The 19,783-nt window shown below is 42.3% G+C and overlaps 1 protein-coding gene across 1 annotated transcript in view; it reads left to right on the top strand.

Moving 5' to 3' along the window:
* Nucleotides 1-481: 481 nt before the first annotated feature.
* LOC124619952 (slit homolog 3 protein) overlaps nt 482-19,783 on the top strand; it is a 190,364-nt gene continuing 171,062 nt past the window's right edge. Inside the window, exon 1 of the mRNA XM_047146614.1 lies at nt 482-511. Within this exon, the coding sequence (XP_047002570.1) occupies nt 482-511 (30 nt within the window). The remainder of the gene's footprint in view (nt 512-19,783) is intronic.

The raw sequence follows: 19,783 nt of genomic DNA, 5'->3' as shown, positions 1-19,783 counted from the left end.
TTCGGTCTTGCTCCCTGTCACGTGGCTGTGGTAGTGTGTGGTACCAGCAAACACTACTGGCGCTTTGACAGCCCTCTGCTGGTCTGGCCGGAACGCTGTTTCACTCTCTTCTGGTCTGGCAGCGGAGTTCCAGCGTCCCGAAGTTCCTCGGCGTCTTCTTCGTAGGGGATCAATGCAACCCGCACAACAGAAAAGTAGTGCGTGGTGCCGTCGTCACCTGATGTCCACAGCACCAAGGCAAAAAATTTCTGAGATATGTGTCTTAGCGCCTCATTTTACCAAAATGAAATATTCGGAATCGGAAAACAGAGAGGAATAAATTGGAAGGACTTAAATTGTCGTGGCTTGAACGAAATGCACGCCATGTTGTCCTTCTTTCCCATTCAACCGGCAGAGGCAATCCTCATCAGACGCCTTTAGTTTTGGTGACAAGGCGTGGTTGGCTGCGTATTTTGACTGAGAGGTGCCGCTATGACGCGAGATGCTCGTGGCGTGGCGTGAGTTGCTAAAGGTCAGTCACCTGCTCCGCTTCGTACTGTCAACATATCCTGCAGTCCAGCGCCGCAGCAGCAGCCTGTTGTGCGCCGCCTGTGGTCAGGCCGTGGGGCGACAGCTGAGGTTGTTTGTGTTACGGCGTAAAGTCAAGCACCGGAACGAGGGAGTAGAGAGGGATGTGAAGAAGACGTCAGCCAATTGCACGATGACCGATCCCTCTCTACGCCGACAACGCGACAGCAGCGAACTCTATATGAAGAGAACATAAGCGCCGCTCCAGACTGGTCGCTGCCCCACGTCTACACTAGCATCAAGATTAGACACTTCAACAGCAGCGATTTAGCATTTGTATACGAGGTGTGGCTAGAAAAAAACCGGACTAGTACTGGTGAAACAATAAAGCGAATGCAATAAGGCTGAAAGTCGCGTGGCCTGTCACGTGACTCTCACTCCGCCTACTGCTCGAGTTTCATCTGCCTCCTGCACTCAGTCTGCCCGTGGCGTCTGTTTTAAGTAGTTGACGTTTTGTCTGTGCGTCGGAAAATGTTGAGTGTACAGAAAGAACAGCGTGTTAACATCAAATCCCACCTTCTTACAAAATGTTATTACTTGCGACGAATCGTGGTTTTTTACTTACGATCCCGAAACTAAACGCCAATCGATGCATTGGAAAACTCCTGGTTCTCCACGACAAAAAAAAAGCACGAATGTCAAAATCGAAATTCAAATGGTTCAAATGGCTCTGAGCACTATGGGACTCAACTGCTGAGGTCATTACTCCCCTAGAACTTAGAACTAGTTAAACCTAACTAACCTAAGGACATCACAAACATCCATGCCCGAGGCAGGATTCGAACCTGTGACCGTAGCGGTCTTGCGGTTCCAGACTGCAGCGCCTTTAACCGCACGGCCACTTCGGCCGGCTCGAAATTCAAGGCAATGATGATTGTTTCTTTGACATCAAAGGGATTGTGCACATTGATTGGGTACCAGAGGGACAAACAGTGAATCAGCATTACTACATTAGCGTCCTGGCTACCCTACGTGAGCGAGTACGGAGAATACGGAACGATTTGTGGAGAAAAAGTCATGGATCCTTCACCAAGACAATGCCCCAGCTCACAGTGCGTTGTCAGTGAAGACGTTTTTGGCAAAACACAACATTCCCATCTTAGATCATCCACCCTACTCACCTGATTTGGCCCCCTGTGACTTTTTTCTTTTCCCTAAAGTCAAGTCAGCTTTGATAGGAACTAGATTTGAGACTGTTGAAGCAGTAAAAGAAAAAGCGACGGAAGTAATGTATGGACTTACCGAAAATGATCTGTAGCATTGCTATGAACAGTGGAAAATTCGTATGGAACGGTGTAGAGACCGAGGAGGAGAGTACATTGAGGGAGATAACGTGAAATTGTAAATAATTGTAAATAAATGTTTTTTCCAGCATCAGTCCGGTTTTTTTCTAGCCGCACCTCGTATACTGAAGAGATTTCTTATTTGCATGTCGCCCTTTGCCTACGATGCTTCTATGTTATTATCGAAGTTAAGTAATGTCGTTGTTAATGTCGTAAAAAAAACTCATAAATACGATTTGTTTGAATGTTATGTAGCGATCCGCGAAGGCAGTTTTCCTAGACCCCACATATTTGACGCCATGGTAGGATTCAACAGTTGGTGGAAGCGCACTGGGCCTGAAGTGCCGACCACATCAACCTGTTCCAGACGCCGCGGAATCTAGAAGATGAGCTGTCATGGGGAGGCGCTGCACCTAGTGTGGGACACTGGCCCGACTCATGTAGGATATGAAGTGCCAGGACTAAGTTGTCGCAATGAGCCACAGTGGGAGCTGGTAGGTAATCGGATGGTGACCAGCCACGTGTATAAGGTGTGCCAAGTAAACAGGCATCCTGTGCAGTCAGAGGTCAATGTAGGGGGTGGCCAAGCTGTTACTGACGTCGCCTACCTGGAGGGCTAACGTGTCTTTATCGGGTGGCTAGAGAAGACCACCACAACCCGATACGGAGAAGAGTGTTCTGCGTATTGCTGGAATACACAGAGCACTAGCAGTGTCGCTTAGTGGTCGCATTGTCGGTGGGTGGCGGAGTTGCTTGTGAGATTATATCATCAGTCGAGCGGTGTGCATAGTGAACACAACCTGTAGCTGGTATAAGTGTTTTGAATATGAAGTGTTCGTTATTTGTCTGACATCACACGGTATGGCCGTTGGGGCACAGTAGAGTCCTTCATATTGTATCTTATCTCAAAGCTGATGGGAGGTTCCGCTGTTGTACAAAACATACATCTGTATTAGGTTTGAAGGAGTGTTTACCAAGGTACATTGCTGTAAGTTTCGCATTTTACGTTCCTGTTGTTGTTCGTAGTTCAGGTATCCCCGGCTAAACTTTTGGGCATAGCAGTATATGTTGCTGGTGGACGTCTTAGGGAGTAGCGTTAGACCCTGTGACGACATTATGCATTAATTGTAATTATATTACTGCCCGATTGCAACACGCTATGGGCAGAAAGTATGAATATATTGTTTGTGTTTATTGACTTGATTAGTGCCCGCAAGTATGTCACGGGGGGGGGGGGGGGGAAGTTATTTGAATTATATGTATGTGAAACAAGGTTCAAATGGCTCTGAGCACTATGCGACTTAACTTCTGGGGTAATCAGTGGCCTAGAACTTAGAACTACTTAAACCTAACTAACCTAAGGACATCACACACATCCATGCCCGAGGCAGGATTCGAACATGCAACCGTAGCGGTCGCTTGGGTCCAGACTGTAGCGCCTACAACCGCACGGCCACTGAGGCTGGCCTATGTGAAACAAGTAGAAGTGTTTTAAACAGAATGATATTCTTTTCTTAACGGCATCTGAAAGCGCTAGAAAAGACGAGTACAGTGGTATAATGCTTATAGTTTTGAGGCTGAAACACTATGCAAAAAATCCGAGTAATATTATAAAATTGGAAGGCAAGTTATAGCGTTGTAAACACGCACATGCCAGACTGCGTCTTTGTATCAGGCCAGCCGGACGGAGTGGCCGTGCGACTCTAGGCGCTACAGTCTGGAACCGCGCGACCGCTACGGTCACAGGTTCGAATCCTGCCTCGGGCATGGATGTGTGTGATGTCCTTAGGTTAGTTAGGTTTAACTAGTTCTAAGCTCTAGGGGACTGATGACCACAGAAGTTAAGTCCCATAGTGCTCAGAGCCATTTGAGCCATTTTTTTTTTTTTTGTATCAGGCCTTTCGACTTACTTGTCTGCACAATAGAACTAGTACGAACTCTATCGTCTATATGCAGGTCATTTCTACTTCAGCATTCCTTCCCTACAGACATGTACACCAATGAGGAGAGATGCCAGTTTTATACGGTGAAGGGTAGCACGAGACGGATTGTCAAGGAATATGGGATCAGCGAGAGTAGTGTCATTCGCATCTTGAACCAACATAAATTTCGTCCCTTATCATTTGTCGCTACATCAGGCACTTGCAGGACGTGATTTCGACAGCGGTACAGAATTGTTTGGTTTTCTCTATACCGATTCGGAGACGACCCTTCGTTTTTCCAAAGTGTGCCCCTTACGGACGAAACAACGTTTACGAATCACGGTAATGTAAATTTAGGTTACATGCACTACTGGGCTGCTGCCATCGACAGGAGAGAAGCGTGTAGCGTACACCCATGGTGCGGCATCACAGGAAATTCCTTTGTGGGACCCCAGTTAATCCATAAATGTCAAATCGAAATATGCATGCACTTTTTCTTACGAACATTCCACCTATTCTTGTAGAAGATGCATCACTGGATAAGTGACACTGTGTGTGGTTCCTACAAGACGGCTGACGAGCTAAGTCTTCCCGTGTTGAAACCCAGATACTGACCGCTGGATAGGATGGAATGCTGCTGTTTAGTGGCAGTACAGTTCTCTTGACTTCTCTTGATTTCTTTCTATGGATGCAGTGAAAGAAACATTCTATAACTAATCGTCAGCTACGCCAGAAAATATGCGCCGCTGAACTGTCATAGCATGTAATCGCATCTCATACAATGCAGTGTCATCTGTTCATGTATCCGATTGTAAAAATGTCTTGCAGTCGATGGTAAACAATTTGAGCACTTACTTCAGTAAAGTGTAAAACAACTTTTCACTACGCGAAGTGTCTACTTTGTAGGTGACATGTCGTCAGTTGTTCTGAATAAACTTTGTAGTTTATTTAAATTGTATTCCGTCCGATTACAATTTCTAGCAGGACACATTTGTTCGACTGCAGATGGTTTACTTAAACAAGAATTCACGCGTCGGCAATGACAGAACAATTTTTTTAAATCTAAGAATTTAATAGAATAGTTTACTTTTTCCCTTGAATAAGACATTTTATTACTCGGGAGTATGAATGACTAACTTCTCTGTTTTAGCTTTGACAAGTAAGCAGCAACGGGGAGGACTGAAGTGGACGCTACGGTCGCAGGTTCGAATCCTGCCTCGGGCATGGATGTTTGTGATGTCCTTAGGTTAGTTAGGTTTAACTAGTTCTAAGTTCTAGGGGACTAATGACCTCAGCAGTTGAGTCCCATAGTGCTCAGAGCCATTTGAACCATTTTGAACTGAAGTGGAAAATTGCCTGACGAAACTGTCTCTGTTTCCACAAAAAGCAGAAACTGTAGACACATTTGAAATAGTTTTCTTGAGCCCCACCTGGTGCACGAGAACCTATCACACGTCGTACTTCCATGTACATAAGTCATAGCTGTCCCTTTATCTACGTCGTATAGAAAATTAGATTTTATCTTAGTAGTGTAGGTCTGACTTGCTGCATATGTCGACGAGCCGGCCACATTGCTTTCCAATATTTGTACACTTTTCGGATAGCTTTCCCAGTAGTTTCAGCCTCAATATTAACAAGCATTATATCATTGTCCTCGTCTCTTCAGGCGCTTTCGGATGACTTTAAGAATGTATGTCATTATATTTAAAAATCATATGTGCTTCAATATCTCAATCGCCACAACAGTTACGACACATTATCACATACAAGTGCAAATGCCTCTCAGTGTATTATAAATTGCAGAAAGCCTCGCTTCGAAGCCTGGAAATCCACCAAGAAGTAAAAGGGTTGATGCCTCTTACGTGACTCATCTCGTAGATACTCGTGTATAATCATTAGTTAGGAAGCCTTTCTCCATAGTGATTTATTGTATCATGCTTATTTTTCCATAAGAATAGGATCTAGGCAGAGTATTGTTGACTTGTTACTTGCCTAACATTCTTTGATGTCACTATGTTTATTTGAAAATACTTCTGTGCTTATAAATACTTCATTAATTAAGCCCTCGTCTATCCGCCCCTCACCCAAAATCCAGCTCTACACAATGTTACAAATTAAATGGATGGGTAAAGTACGAAACGCAGTACTGGAACGAACTGATGAGGAAACAGGATTGTATGAAGTTCCTTACCAGAAGAAGAAACTGGTTAGTGGAACTTCTACTACGGCTTTGAATAGCAGTGAACCTGTAACTGGTAGATTTAAATGTTGTAGAAGATCGTGAGAGTAAAGGTTCGTAGAGATGAAAATTTAGATAAAGGAGGAATACAGCAACAAATCAATCGAGAAACTGACAATTTGCAGGAAAAAGGATGTCATGACATTTCTCACGTAATGAGTGGTATGAGGTGCGAAGAGGAACATGTAACAATAACAGAAAATTACTATTACTATAGTCGAATGCATAGCTTTCGGAGTCTCTAGGGTAATCCGTGAAACTCCTGGTGACATTTATACCATCGTAGCGTCGCGATTAACGAATACAATACAGCGAAATCATCTGGCTAAATAAACAACCGTGCAACGGCGGAAAATCATGTAATAGCAAATAAGAGTGTGTTGTTTCACGGAGACAACAGAAGACCAGTCTCAACAGCGGATGGGAATATTTCGGATTTCAATCATTGTTTCCTGTAATGCACTGTTCTCCTGATCTGTCTTCCCACTCCCAACAAGAAGGTTACGGTTGGTGGCAACAGTCCATAAGACGAGTGCCTCTCTAACAGAGTGTTTTATGGAACTTGACGGAAGCTATTGCTCCCAAGGGGTGGAAAAGTGGAAACTTGCCGAAACAAGAGTACGGTCGGCGGAGGAAACTTTATTGGAAAATAAAAAGTGTGAAAAGTTTATGTTGCTCCCTTATGAGACATAAATTTAGCGTCGCACTTGTGGATCCAAAATATGCGTGCTCTATCTCCCATAAACTCGGAGTTGTGAAGCTGGTTAAATTGCGAAACTCACTATCCACTCCATTGAAATATATTGAAACAAAACTTGTAGATGCTGATAAGCCTGTCACAACAGCGAATGCAAGCATTATATGATTAGTGCATTTTTCGTATATTTTACATTAAGAAACACTTACACGTAAAATTTATAAGTGGATCAACACATGAATTACAGCGTTTTAAAATTTCATTTTTAACTTTGGAACTTCTTTCGTTCACTGACTAATCAAAATCGGGTCAACTTTCTCAATAGTATATGTTCTAGTAGTATATGTTTCTGAATAAAAAAGTAAGCTTTTCATTACGTTCAAGCAGTATTACCTAATGTAATTGCCTATAACTGTAACGTTAAATTGCATGCCTTGATGGATCAATAGGGCGCCTCTTATTTTCTTAGGTTCAGTTTGTTTTGTATTATCCCCAGTTTGGTTCCATAGCACTTGAAATCAGTGTATTTTGGGCTCGAGGGGAAAAAGGGAAGGAGTGCTCCTCGAACCACACATATGAAAAACAAAAGGAATGAAAAACTAAATACAAATCTTATTTACTTTTTGTACTAAAAGTATTGATCAGAAACTTTTGTTTAAAATTAATTACTAATTTAAGTCCACTACCTATAAAGCTCCTACGAACAATGATACTGAGGCAAAATTAAAAAGAAAAGAAAATTTGCTCTTATAAATTTTTCTTCTTTTATAATGTCTCTTTTTATGTCTTGGAAACTAATGGTATTACCCAGATATAACTTGAGGTGACAACTGCCCTTATTTCTTCTTTTTTATAAATTAATTAGTTTACTCCTTTGTCAGCTTACCGTTTAGTAACTACGTGCGGTATGTTAATATATTTCTTTTCATGCTGCTGTGAAGGATTTCCAACACGTAGCTCGTCACTCACGTCAAATCTGGTAGAAACGTTGTATTATTTTACCAAAAATTAAACTATTCATTTCTATCATTGACAGTTTCTGGAATTTGTTCGACTTTAACTGAATTTTTAAAAATAATTTCGTCTGATGGTTATTTCTTATGATTCAGTGCTTTGACCATCTCCGTGTTTGATTCAGAAGACAAATTAGGATCAAAGATGATCAAGGTGAGGGGAGAGAGTTACCATAAATGGTTTCCCACTTCTCGTAAGGCCACACAAGAGGTATCACGAACTATAACCTGATATTTATGAATACTGAGACGCAAATAAGGTGCTTAGGCGTCACATAAACACTGATAAGGGCGTTACAAAGATCAAAAATTGCACTGTCTTCTACGGATGTTAATACAAAATGACCAGAGAACATAATCATCTTCAAGCAGTACTTAGACGAGTAGTTCTCTGAGCACAGAGACACTATACAAGACGATGCTTAGACGAAAGAAATCGGAGATGATTATACAGGTTTCTGTTACCTCAAAGTTTATAGAACAAAATCAAGGAATCGGGGCTCGTCGGCTTGATCTAAGTGTCCGTTGGCGTTCATATCTTGAATTACAGTTTAAAATTTTTAATTTCGTTTCCAAACAAAGAGTTTTAAAATATTTCTTAGAGTACTACAGTGGGATCTATGTTTCAACAGCTCATTTCTTCAAAACGCTACTGAGGATGATTGCATATGTTTGATGGCCTGAGTGGAAAATACAAACGTTCTTTCTCAAAATGCACACACCTTTAAAAGTACCCGTATTTGATGCTGTTACGACAAAACCGATACCAGCAAAACACGACTGGAAAACTCATTTAGTGAGAGCTTTTCAGCCAACCGTGGCCTTTTCCAGGCTAACTTGAAGAGGGAAATATGAATCACATTGCAAGCATTGAATGAGTAGTAGAGTTTTGGAATATTTTATTTTCAGAATCACACACACGTAAAATTTATAAGTGGATCAATACACAAATTACAGCACTTTTGAATTTCATGTTTAACCTTCAATCTTCTTTCATCCGCCGACTTAACAAAATCGGGCCATCTTCTACTGTAGTAGCGGTATTTAAAGATTTAGGATACTTGGTGACCGCAAGATACTGAAACAAGATATTATCACGTAGATGGTTGAGAAATTACTTAGTTTAGCGTTTGTGAAATGATACCAGGAGTTAGACTGCAGGAAACGGCAAACTACAAGTCTGTTGTGATCTGTATATCTTAAGTGGCCTCAGGTTAATATCTTTTGCACCCAAACCTATGAATCCAAAGAGAAATTGTGCACGAGAATCATCAAATAGTACAGTGGTATATTAAAGAGCTTTTTGAGCATGGGTTTCGGTGTCATTTTTGTAAAGGATAGACACAAGAACTAAGCAGACGTGGACGATTTTCATTACTTTGGTTACAATGACCCTAAAACAGATAACTGATAATGCGTATAAAAGTGGTAAAAAATACTGAACGACAAATTCATTGTTAGGACTTACACTTCCCTGTACGAGGAAAAATATGGCAAATGGTTCAAATGGTTCTGAGGACTATGGGATTCAACATCTGAGGTCATCAGTCCCCTAGAACTTAGAACTACTTAAACCTAACTAACCTAATGACAGCACACAACACCCAGCCATCACGAGACAGAGAAAATCCCTGACCCGCCGGGAGTCGAACCAGGGAACCCGGGCGTGGGAAGCGAGAACACTACCGCACGACCACGAGCTGCGAGCAGGAAATGTATCTGTTTTTCATTAAATGTATTTTTACTTACTTTGTAGACCATATAAAATGAAAATGAAATAATCCACACGAATCTAGTTAATAGGTAATTGATGTTCAACGTGCCGTCGATGAGTTGTTTGTTAGGGACAGAGGACAAGCATGGACTGGAGTTGCAAGAGAATACGAAACGGAGAGTGTGTGAGGTGGCATTACAAAGTATGAAAACTGGCTGTAAACCAGGGTGAGCCGCTTTTGGTAGTCCGTGAAGAGGTTCAACGCATTGAGAAACCCCTGATTTCACTCCCACTGACTGCGGATCGGAGGTAGAAAACCACTGAGTCACGTCCCATCGTTACAAAGCAGCACAGAATGCCGTATATAGAGTCGCTCCTACGCCAAGCGAGGTAAATGTCGAGTTCGAGAGTTCGAGCGACAGCAGACTCGGATGAGCGAGACCACAACAGACTGAGCGAGCATTTAGCTCTACTAATCTTACGTGCTAAGAAGGACTTTCAAAGCTGGCCCTGGGTTAGGGTTATTGGTTTCCACCGCGCATTTCCATACATGTTCCTTTCTCTGTACGACAGTGTCATTATGACCAGTGTATGACTTAAAGTTATTTAGAAAGTTAGTTACGGGCCGGGGTGACCACTTATTTTGGTAACTGATTGGTGAATCTAGTAAGACTCATCTATGTACGTGCTCCTCTGCGTGTTAATTGCCAACACGTCAATAAACAATAACAATGTGACCATTAAACCAACCCAGAGCCTCATTTTCCTATCACCGCCATATGTAACTCCTTAGCCAACATCGATGTCTTTCTCTGGTGTATCCAACAGCAGAGACCTGAAAAATCTCAGCTTGCCCCCAGCGCCATTTCGCTCCTGTATGCAGCCACTCCTGTACCAGGAAACGGATGAGTGTAAAATTCCGCTGTACTTCTGATCTGTGCGTGAGCTTGTATGTAAGTACGTAGCAACCCATGTGGGTTACAGCAACGCTTATGCTGCGGGGGTCTCTGTGCACAGCCTATTGGAAATAAAGGGTAGTAAACTACCTCATACAACAGTCTTCTAATTTTACAGCACAAATTTACCAGATGCATGCTAAGAGTCTTGGACGCTGTGAGTTAGCATCCCTTAAGACAAAAAAAATTACAAAACATTTCAGTGAATCATAGTGATTGAGCCATGGCGCTCCTTTCGATATATCGCTAGCGGGCTGGTTCGCAATCCTGGCATGCAGTACTGGCAGGTTTGTGGTATAAGGAAAGTCCGAGAGAGGTCACGAGTGGTTCGTAGGCAACGAGTGAGGCCGAGGGATATAGAGGGGCGCCGGACGCCACACGGTGAAAAGGGAGCTAGTTAGGAACTTGTAATGGATGCGGCTAGTGGCGTGTGCGGAGGCGAGGAGAGGGACCGCGCCGTGGTCCGTGGGGATGCTGCGTATGTGGTCTTTGACGTTGATATCACCGTTGGGAGCGGCAACAACCTTAAGATGCCGATTTACATCCTGGACTTCTAAGAATCCCATGTGGCCAATTCCAGTTTCAGAATCTGATGACACATTTCATCATATAATTGCTTGTTCACATGTAAAGGACAGAGTCCTGCGCTGCTTTGGAATTCTAGCGGACGTTTAAAATAAAAAAAGCATTCCGTCTTCAGGCCACGAGTGGCCTACCGGAACCATCCGACCGCCGTGTCATCCTCAGTGGAGGATGCGGATAGGAGGGGCGTGGGGTCAGCACACCGCTCTCCCGGTCGTTATGATGGTATTTTTGACCGAATCCGCTACTATTCAGTGGAGTAGCTCCTGAATTGGCATCACGAGGACGAGTGCGCCTCGAAAAATGGCAACAGCGCATGGCGGTCTGGATGGTCACCCATCCAAGTGCCGACCACGCCCGACAGCGCTTAACTTTGGTGATCTCACGGGAACCGGGGTCTAGTGGAACTTATGGTCAATAGTTCTACCATTCGTTCAGGCGTGATAAGTCGTCCCGTAAGACGAAGTGCCCCGAAGCAATAAAATGTGTGATGTTCAAAAAATGGTATATAGTCATGACTGTCGGACAAATCACAGTGCTCTCATAAGCCCAAAATTCTACTTTCAGTTTGTTGACTGTGACAGATGTTCTGAGATCAATATTAACTGACTGACTTGTGGTTGAGTTCCCAGTTTCTTGTAGCTTAAATTCAAAGCCACTACTGATGTTTATATGGGACTTAACATCTGAGGTCATCAGTCCCCTAGAACTTAGAACTACTTAAACGTAACTAACCTAAGGACATACATCCATGCCCGAGGCAGGATTCGAACCTGCTACCGTAGCAGTCGCGCGGTTGCAGACTGTAGCGCCTACAATCGCTCGGCCACCACGGCCGGCTGATGTTTATAGACATCGTTTGTGCGGACCTGTGTACGAACATCACTCTCATTGCGCTTCAGTGGAACATGTTTGTTCCCCACTTGTAATTGTTCATTCTTGTGTTTAACAAATTTTTGATTTAGAATTTTAGTCGTAGTTCAGTCCATCCGCAGCCGGTGACATCTCCCCAGTTAACGGACGAGTGCTTAGGGCATCCGCCCTCTTAGTGACCGATCGACGTACAGGTGTTAGACAAGGCTAAGCCGTCTTATGTCGGTCTGCTGAAGGTTCGAGGCCGGAGCTGTTAAGCAATAATAACTTTATTGTATGTTTATTACATTCCTCAACACATCTGGCTCTATTCTGATGGCTCTTAACATTTAAGCTCAGAGTTTACTTCGCACTGGCATGCTAATACTTAATTTCTCATTTGTTGAGTAGCGTGGCGAGTATTAATTTAAAAAATTTTGTAACCTAAATTGCTGTCTGTCAGTTAAAGACTTAGCAAGCGCTGTGGCACATGTTTCTTAATTACAACTGTTAACTGGAAAGTTGTTAACGATGTTTGGTAAATGCCAGGCGGGAATTTTTCTAAAATTGCAAATATTATTTAAACTGTACTGAATAGGTAAGCTGCTATTGACAGGTAGTTTAGCAAGCACCAGGTGCGGACTTTTCTAAAATTGCTAATTTCGTTTAAATAGCTTTGAAAAGATAAATTGTTATAGAAAGACAGTTTAGTAAGCGTTAGTTGCTTGTTTTCTTAAATCTAAAATTTACTGAAATTCTTACGAACACCTGCCTTTCTGAGTGTTGTGACTAATTTTTCTTAACTAAGAATTGTTTACTGTGTAATCAACGTTTCATTCGATTATTTCATACAGCAAAAATTTGCTTTATTGAGTCCATGCACTCACTGGTTAAACTTGTACAAATAAATGATGTTGTTGCTGCTGGGCTAACCCTCCCACTCCATGGCCTCGTGTGCTCATCCTGGTGACTTGTCCCTATGATCGTTAATTCAGTGATAGCTTCTGCAGTCTGCTGCTTAACTTTGTGAGTTAAAGAGGAAATCTGTGTTCCATTTTCTGGGACAAATCTTGAATTGTCTTGAATACGAAGGTCTGCAAAACATCTTTAATAAACAAAAAGCGACTATAAAATCAAGTAAACAGCTGAGATGGTGTCATATGGAATGAGGTTTGAGACATGTAATATTGATTTAGTAAATAGTGTCGTGAGAAGTTGGCGAAACCGAAACTACAGAAATGAAGGTAAGGAAAGTATGGCGTTGAAATGGGCGTTTCGCATTAGAGTCAATGTTATTTTACGTTTTTCTACTCTTTTTCCCCTCTGCTCTCCTGATTTATGATACGAATGGCACTTTCTCATTCACGTGCGCACACGTGTCCTCTTCGTAGGCTACCAACCAGCTGCTTCGAATGTAATCAAGGCCCACGTCACTGCGCGATTGGACACATCCCTGGCACTGATGTGTCTGTAACGTGTGATGGGCAGCACGTGATAACGGATAAAAAGCACGCGCTCCACGCGTTAAAAATAAAAGAGGTGGGAAATTGGAATAGCTCGGTGACGATAATAACGCTTGTAATAAGCAACGGGAAGACAATAAGCGACACGCTATCAAAATATTGGACCGTTCGCTCGCTTATCAGCAAATAAATGGGACGTGTGAGAGAGGCAGAACGGTTCCGTAATGGGACTGGATGTGTTCGGGAGAGATATATCTTTTATTTGTCCTTCTCTTCTTTCATGGAAATCGATCCCGTTAATCATAATGTACCTGAAATACGCGTTTCTACGCCGACAAATGATTTTATCTTTCCGAGATACGCGTGAAATGACTACGAATCATTATAGTTTAATGTATGCCGAGAAATGGATAGTTCCGAACCGGTAATACTCATTACAGTGTATCGTTTCTGACGCTGAGTGGTGATAGGTGCTAGGTACGGTACCTTTTACTAATGTACTCGTCTTCTACCGATATGTATGTCTGTAATCAAAAATAGCAAAAGAAATTTATAAATTAGATAAAGCTCTATTGTAATTTGGTATAAGATTTTATTCAAGGTGCCACGTGGAATGCTCATAGTTCATGTATTACGTGTAAGATTACACTTGGAAATCTGCGGCCTTTCAAAATATCATAACTGAACTGTGGCAGTTTCCATTGCTGTGAAATTGTGGGCTCACCTTCTTTGGGATATGTGTTTCAATGCTAACCCTACACTCTTAATTTTGATTTCTGTGTATATTCGCAAATCGTGTCACGAATGCAATAGACTTTAGTTCCAGGAGCTATTAGCTCAAAATATAAATATACCGATATCAATTATTTAACGATGAGTAATGAAAAACTAAAATATTCATTCCGAATGGGTATAATCTATTTTAAGGCAATGAAATTTCTCGGTAATATGAGGGATAGATTCATCAACCCTGTTACCCCCACTCCTCTCCCTAACTGTTGAAAAGATAAAGCAGAAAAAATAAAATTCGTATTATAGGCAAAATTATTTTGGTGAACTGCCAGTGTAGTACTAAAACTGTTCGGCCAGCTGAAATCAAATATCCGCGTTTAGCATATTCCGTTTCGGCCACACAGGTGGGGTGAGGTATGGCGGAACTGAACAAGAATATGTCATTGTCATCTGACACATAGCGTCTCACTACGTAGTCTGTAGTCTGCCATTTCTCTCTTATACACATATGAATGTTTAAAACCTAAGCAAGCCTTAATGATGGTGTGTGTGTGTGTGTGTGTGTGTGTGTGTGTGTGTGTGTGTGTGTGTTTATATGTGCGTGCGTGTGTTTATATGTGCGTGCGTGTGTTTATATGTGCGTGCGTGTGTTTGTAATAAGGGAGGTCGTTTTGGGGCATGTGTATTTGTTTTAGGGAATATTAATGTTCCATCATGTTGGACATATTTGCCCTCTGATTTGTCGGTAGGTGTGCTAGTGATCAAGCTGTGGAGACCGGAAAAAGCCCTATCATTATAATCATCAACAAGAAAGTGCTGCGAGTGTGTTAAAGCGATGAGAATGCCTGATTTGTAAACAACCACCATTGTACACAACCAAATCACAAGAACACACATTATACGAGAACAGACAACTCTATGTACGACAGCGTTTTGCGTCTACCCTAGGATACTGAGATGGAACTCTGGTGGGCAACCTGTCAGCGAGGGTGCAAACATGCGTATAGAATTAAAGCCTGAAAAATGCAGTTAACTACCGTTTAATGTGTCTTGACTGAAAATTGCAACTGCTACGTCGTAGCTGCCCTGTAATGTAAGCAAGCCTGAAAGAACTGTGTTCACCAAGTGATCCACCACGCTTCTTCTGTAAAACTGTTACTATTCGGGAAACAAATCAGTCACATTGACAAACAAGTCCCTTATACTCACTGCAATAAGCTAGAAATTAAAATGAGAGAAAGAGTTCCATCCTCGCAGCAGCACTGTAACTTTCGCTAACATCACAGTTCACATAACGCGTAAAAGGTTGCATGTTAGTCGCCTTCGATAACGTTCAATCATTAACGTCACTCGCACTAAAGTGGACTTCATCTGATTGCCACAATAGTATAAAACACTTCTGTACACGTAAAATACTGCACTTGGGAAAGGAAAGCGCTACAGAAAAGAGTTATCAAGTTCAAACAGCCTCACTCAACTGCTAAAATACGATATAACAACCCCAACAGTCTATGGTAGCAATTATTTGTTTCAGCGACTGGATCAGATCGCAATAATCGTCATCAGATTGATCTGTGTCCTTGAAGTTCACAAAAAAGAAGCAAATAAAATATATAACTATGATTGCCATCGTCACAAGGTGTACGAACATGATCATATTATGACTAACACTCAGGGCCCGTGATATAGGGCTGTCGTTACCACACTGTCAAAGTGACCATGTCATCTATCATGCTACAGTATTGTTCAAAAACCAAAGTCACGTGCTATTCACAATGTAATCTTAGCAATGTGCTGCCACAATAGGGACAGGAAAAGGAGAGGTGTGGAGGTGTCGTCAGCTAACTGTAACCAACACACCTTCACTCTTCCGAAAGGACTCTTTTCCTGTTTTGGAAGTATCGGTGCTTCCCGCTCTTCCTCCTTGATAGGTTGTGTTGCGTATTTCTAATCGACTTGTTTTGGTTGGCTTTTCTGCTTAGGGATTTTGTTCTGTTTCTTCAACAGATCCACCATAGGTTGCTATTTATAACAGCGCTACTGATGCTCCAGATTACGGTTGACGTTATCACTGTCTCAGAACGTCTGGCCACCTTATTCCTTGCCCCCAGTGAAGCCTTTACCACAGGATTTGAATGGTTTCATTTTGTCATTCTGGGACCGTGCATATTCTTCTTTTTTTTTTTTTGGTCATCAGTCTACTGACTGGTTTGATGCGGCCCGCCACGAATTCCTTTCCTGTGCTAACCTCTTCATCTCAGAGTAGCACTTGCAACCTACGTCCTCAATTGTTTGCCTGACGTATTCCAATCTCTGTCTTCCTCTACAGTTTTTGCCCTCTACAGCTCCCTCTAGTACCATGGAAGTCATTCCCTCATGTCTTAGCAGATGTCCTATCATCCTGTCCCTTCTCCTTATCAGTGTTTTCCACACATTCCTTTCCTCTCCGATTCTGCATAGAACCTCCTCATTCCTTACCTTATCAGTTCACCTAATTTTCAACATTCGTCTATAGCACCACATCTCAAATGCTTCGATTCTCTTCTGTTCCGGTTTTCCCACAGTCCATGTTTCACTACCATACAATGCTGTACTCCAGACGTACATCCTCAGAAATTTCTTCCTCAAATTAAGGCCGGTATTTGATATTAGTAGACTTCTCTTGGCCAGAAATGCCTTTTTTGCCATAGCGAGTCTGCTTTTGATGTCCTCCTTGCTCCGTCCGTCATTGTTATTTTACTGCCTAGGTAGCAGAATTCCTTAACTGCATTGACTTCGTGACCATCAATCCTGATGTTAAGTTCCTCGCTGTTCTCATTTCTGCTACTTCTAATTACTTTCGGCTTTCTCCGATTTACTCTCAAACCATACTGTGTACTCATTAGACAGTTCATTCCGTTCAGCAGGTCATTTAATTCTTCTTCACTTTCACTCAGGATAGCAATGTCATCAGCGAATCGTATCATTGATATCCTTTCACCTTGTATTTTAATTCCACTCCTGAACCTTTATTTTATTTCCATCATTGCTTCCTCGATGTACAGATTGAAGAGTAGGGGCGAAAGGCTACAGCCTTGTTTTACACCCTTCTTAATAAGAGCACTTCGTTCTTGATCGTCCACTCTTATTATTCCCTCTTGGTTGTTGTACATATTGTATATGACCCGTCTCTCCCTATAGCTTACCCCTACTTTTTTCAGAATCTCGAACAGCTTGCACCACTTTATATTGTCGAACGCTTTTTCCAGGTCGACAAATCCTATGAAAGTGTCTTGATTTTTCTTTAGCCTTGCTTCCATTATTAGCCGTAACGTCAGAATTGCCTCTCTCGTCCCTTTACTTTTCCTAAAGCCAAACTGATCGTCACCTAGCGCATTCTCAATTTTCTTTTCCATTCTTCTGTATATTATTGTTGTAAGCAGCTTCGATGCATGAGCTGTTAAGCTGATTGTGCGATAATTCTCGCACTTGTCAGCACTCGCCGTCTTCGGAATTCTGTGGATGATGCTTTTCCGAAAGTATGATGGTATGTCACCAGACTCATATATTCTACACACCAACGTGAATAGTCGTTTTGTTGCCACTTGCCCCAATGATTTTAAAAATTCAGATGGAATGCTATCTATCCCTTCTGCCTTATTTGACCGTAAGTCCTCCAAAGCTCTTTTAAATTCCGATTCTAATACTGGATCCCCTATCTCTTCTAAATCGACTCCTGTTTCTTCTTCTATCACATCAGACAAATCTTCACCGACATACAGGCTTTCAATGTATTCTTTCCACCTATCTGCTCTCTCCTCTGCATTTAACAGTGGAATTCCCGTTGCACTCTTAATGTTACCACCTTTGCTTTAATGTCACCAAAGGATGTTTTGACTTTCCTGTATGCTGAGTCTGTCCTTCCGACAGTCATATCTTTTTCGTTGTCTTTACATTTTTCCTGCAGCCATTTCGTCTGAGCTTCCCTGCACTTCCTATTTATTTCATTCCTCAGCGGCTTGTATTTCTGTATTCCTGATTTTTCCGGAACATGTTTGTACTTCCTCCTTTCATCAATCAACTGAAGTATTTCTTCTGTTACCCATGGTTTCTTTGCAGCTACCTTCTTTGTACCTATGTTTTCCTTCCCAACTTCTGTGATGGCCCTTTTTGGAGATGTCCATTCCTCTTCAACTGTACTGCCAACTGCGCTATTCCTTATTGCTGTATCTATAGCCTTAGAGAACTTCAAACGCATCTCGTCATTAATTAGTACTTCCGTATCCCACTTCTTTGCGTATTGATTCTTCCTGACTAATGTCTTGAATTTCAGCCTACTCTTCATCACTACTGTATTGTGATCTGAGTCTATATGTGCTCCTGGGTACGCCTTACAATCCAGTATCTGATTTCGGAATCTCTGTCTGACCATGATGTAATCTAATTGAAATCTTCCCGTATCTCCCGGCCTTTTCCAAGTATACCTCCTCCTCTTATGATTCTTGAACAGGGTATTCGCTATTACTAGCTGAAATTTGTTACAGAACTCAATTAGTCTTTCTCCTCTTTCATTCCTTGTCCCAAACCCATATTCTCCTGTAACCTTTTCTTCTACTCCTTTCCCTACAACTGCATTTCGGTCGCCCATGACTATTAGATTTTCGTCCCCCTTTACATACTGCATTACTGTTTCAATATCCTCATACACTTTCTCTATCTGTTCATCTTTAGCTTGCGACGTCGGCATGTATACCTGAACTACCGTTGTCGGTGTTGGTCTGCTGTCGATTCTGATTAGAACAACCCGGTGACTGAACTGTTCACAGTAACACACCCTCTGCCCTACCTTCCTATTCTTAACGAATCCTACACCTGTTATACCATTTTGTGCTGCTGTTGATATTACCCGATACTCATCTGACCAGAAATCCTTGTCTTCCTTCCACTTCACTTCACTGACCCCTACTATATCTAGATTGAGCCTTTGCATTTCCCTTTTCAGATTTTCTAGTTTCCCTACCACGTTCAAGCTTCTGACATTCCACGCCCCGACTCGTAGAACGTTATCCTTTCGTTGATTATTCGATCTTTTTCTCATGGTAACCTCACCCTTGGCAGTCCCCTCCCGGAGATCCGACTATTCCGGAATCTTTTGCCAATGGAGAGATCATCATAACACTTCTACAATTACAGGCCACATGTCCTGTGAATACACGTTACGTGTCTTTATTTCAGTGGTTTCCATTGCCTTCTGCATCCTCATGTCGTTGATCATTGCTGATATAGACTCGTAGAACGTTATCCTTTCGTTGATTATTCGATCTTTTTCTCATGGTAACCTCACCCTTGGCAGTCCCCTCCCGGAGATCCGACTATTCCGGAATCTTTTGCCAATGGAGAGATCATCATAACACTTCTACAATTACAGGCCACATGTCCTGTGAATACACGTTACGTGTCTTTATTTCAGTGGTTTCCATTGCCTTCTGCATCCTCATGTCGTTGATCATTGCTGATTCTTCCGCCTTTAGGGGCAAATTCCCACCCCTAGGACAAGAGAGTGCCCTGAACCTGTATCCGCTCCTCCGCCCTCTTTGACAAGGCCGTTGGCAGAATGAGGCTGACTTCTTATGCCGGAAGTCTTCGGCCGCCAATGCTGATTATTTATCAAAATTTAGGCAGTGGCGGGAATCGAACCCGGGACCGAAGACGTTTTGATTATGAATCAAAGACGCTACTCCTAGACCACGAGTATACAAATCTCTTACTGTATCACTGATGTGT

Source organism: Schistocerca americana, chromosome 6, assembly GCF_021461395.2.
Source record: "Schistocerca americana isolate TAMUIC-IGC-003095 chromosome 6, iqSchAmer2.1, whole genome shotgun sequence".
NCBI lineage: Eukaryota > Metazoa > Arthropoda > Insecta > Orthoptera > Acrididae > Schistocerca > Schistocerca americana.
The sequence above is the reverse complement of the archived record's forward strand: the minus strand, read 5'-3'. Positions and strand labels throughout refer to the sequence as shown.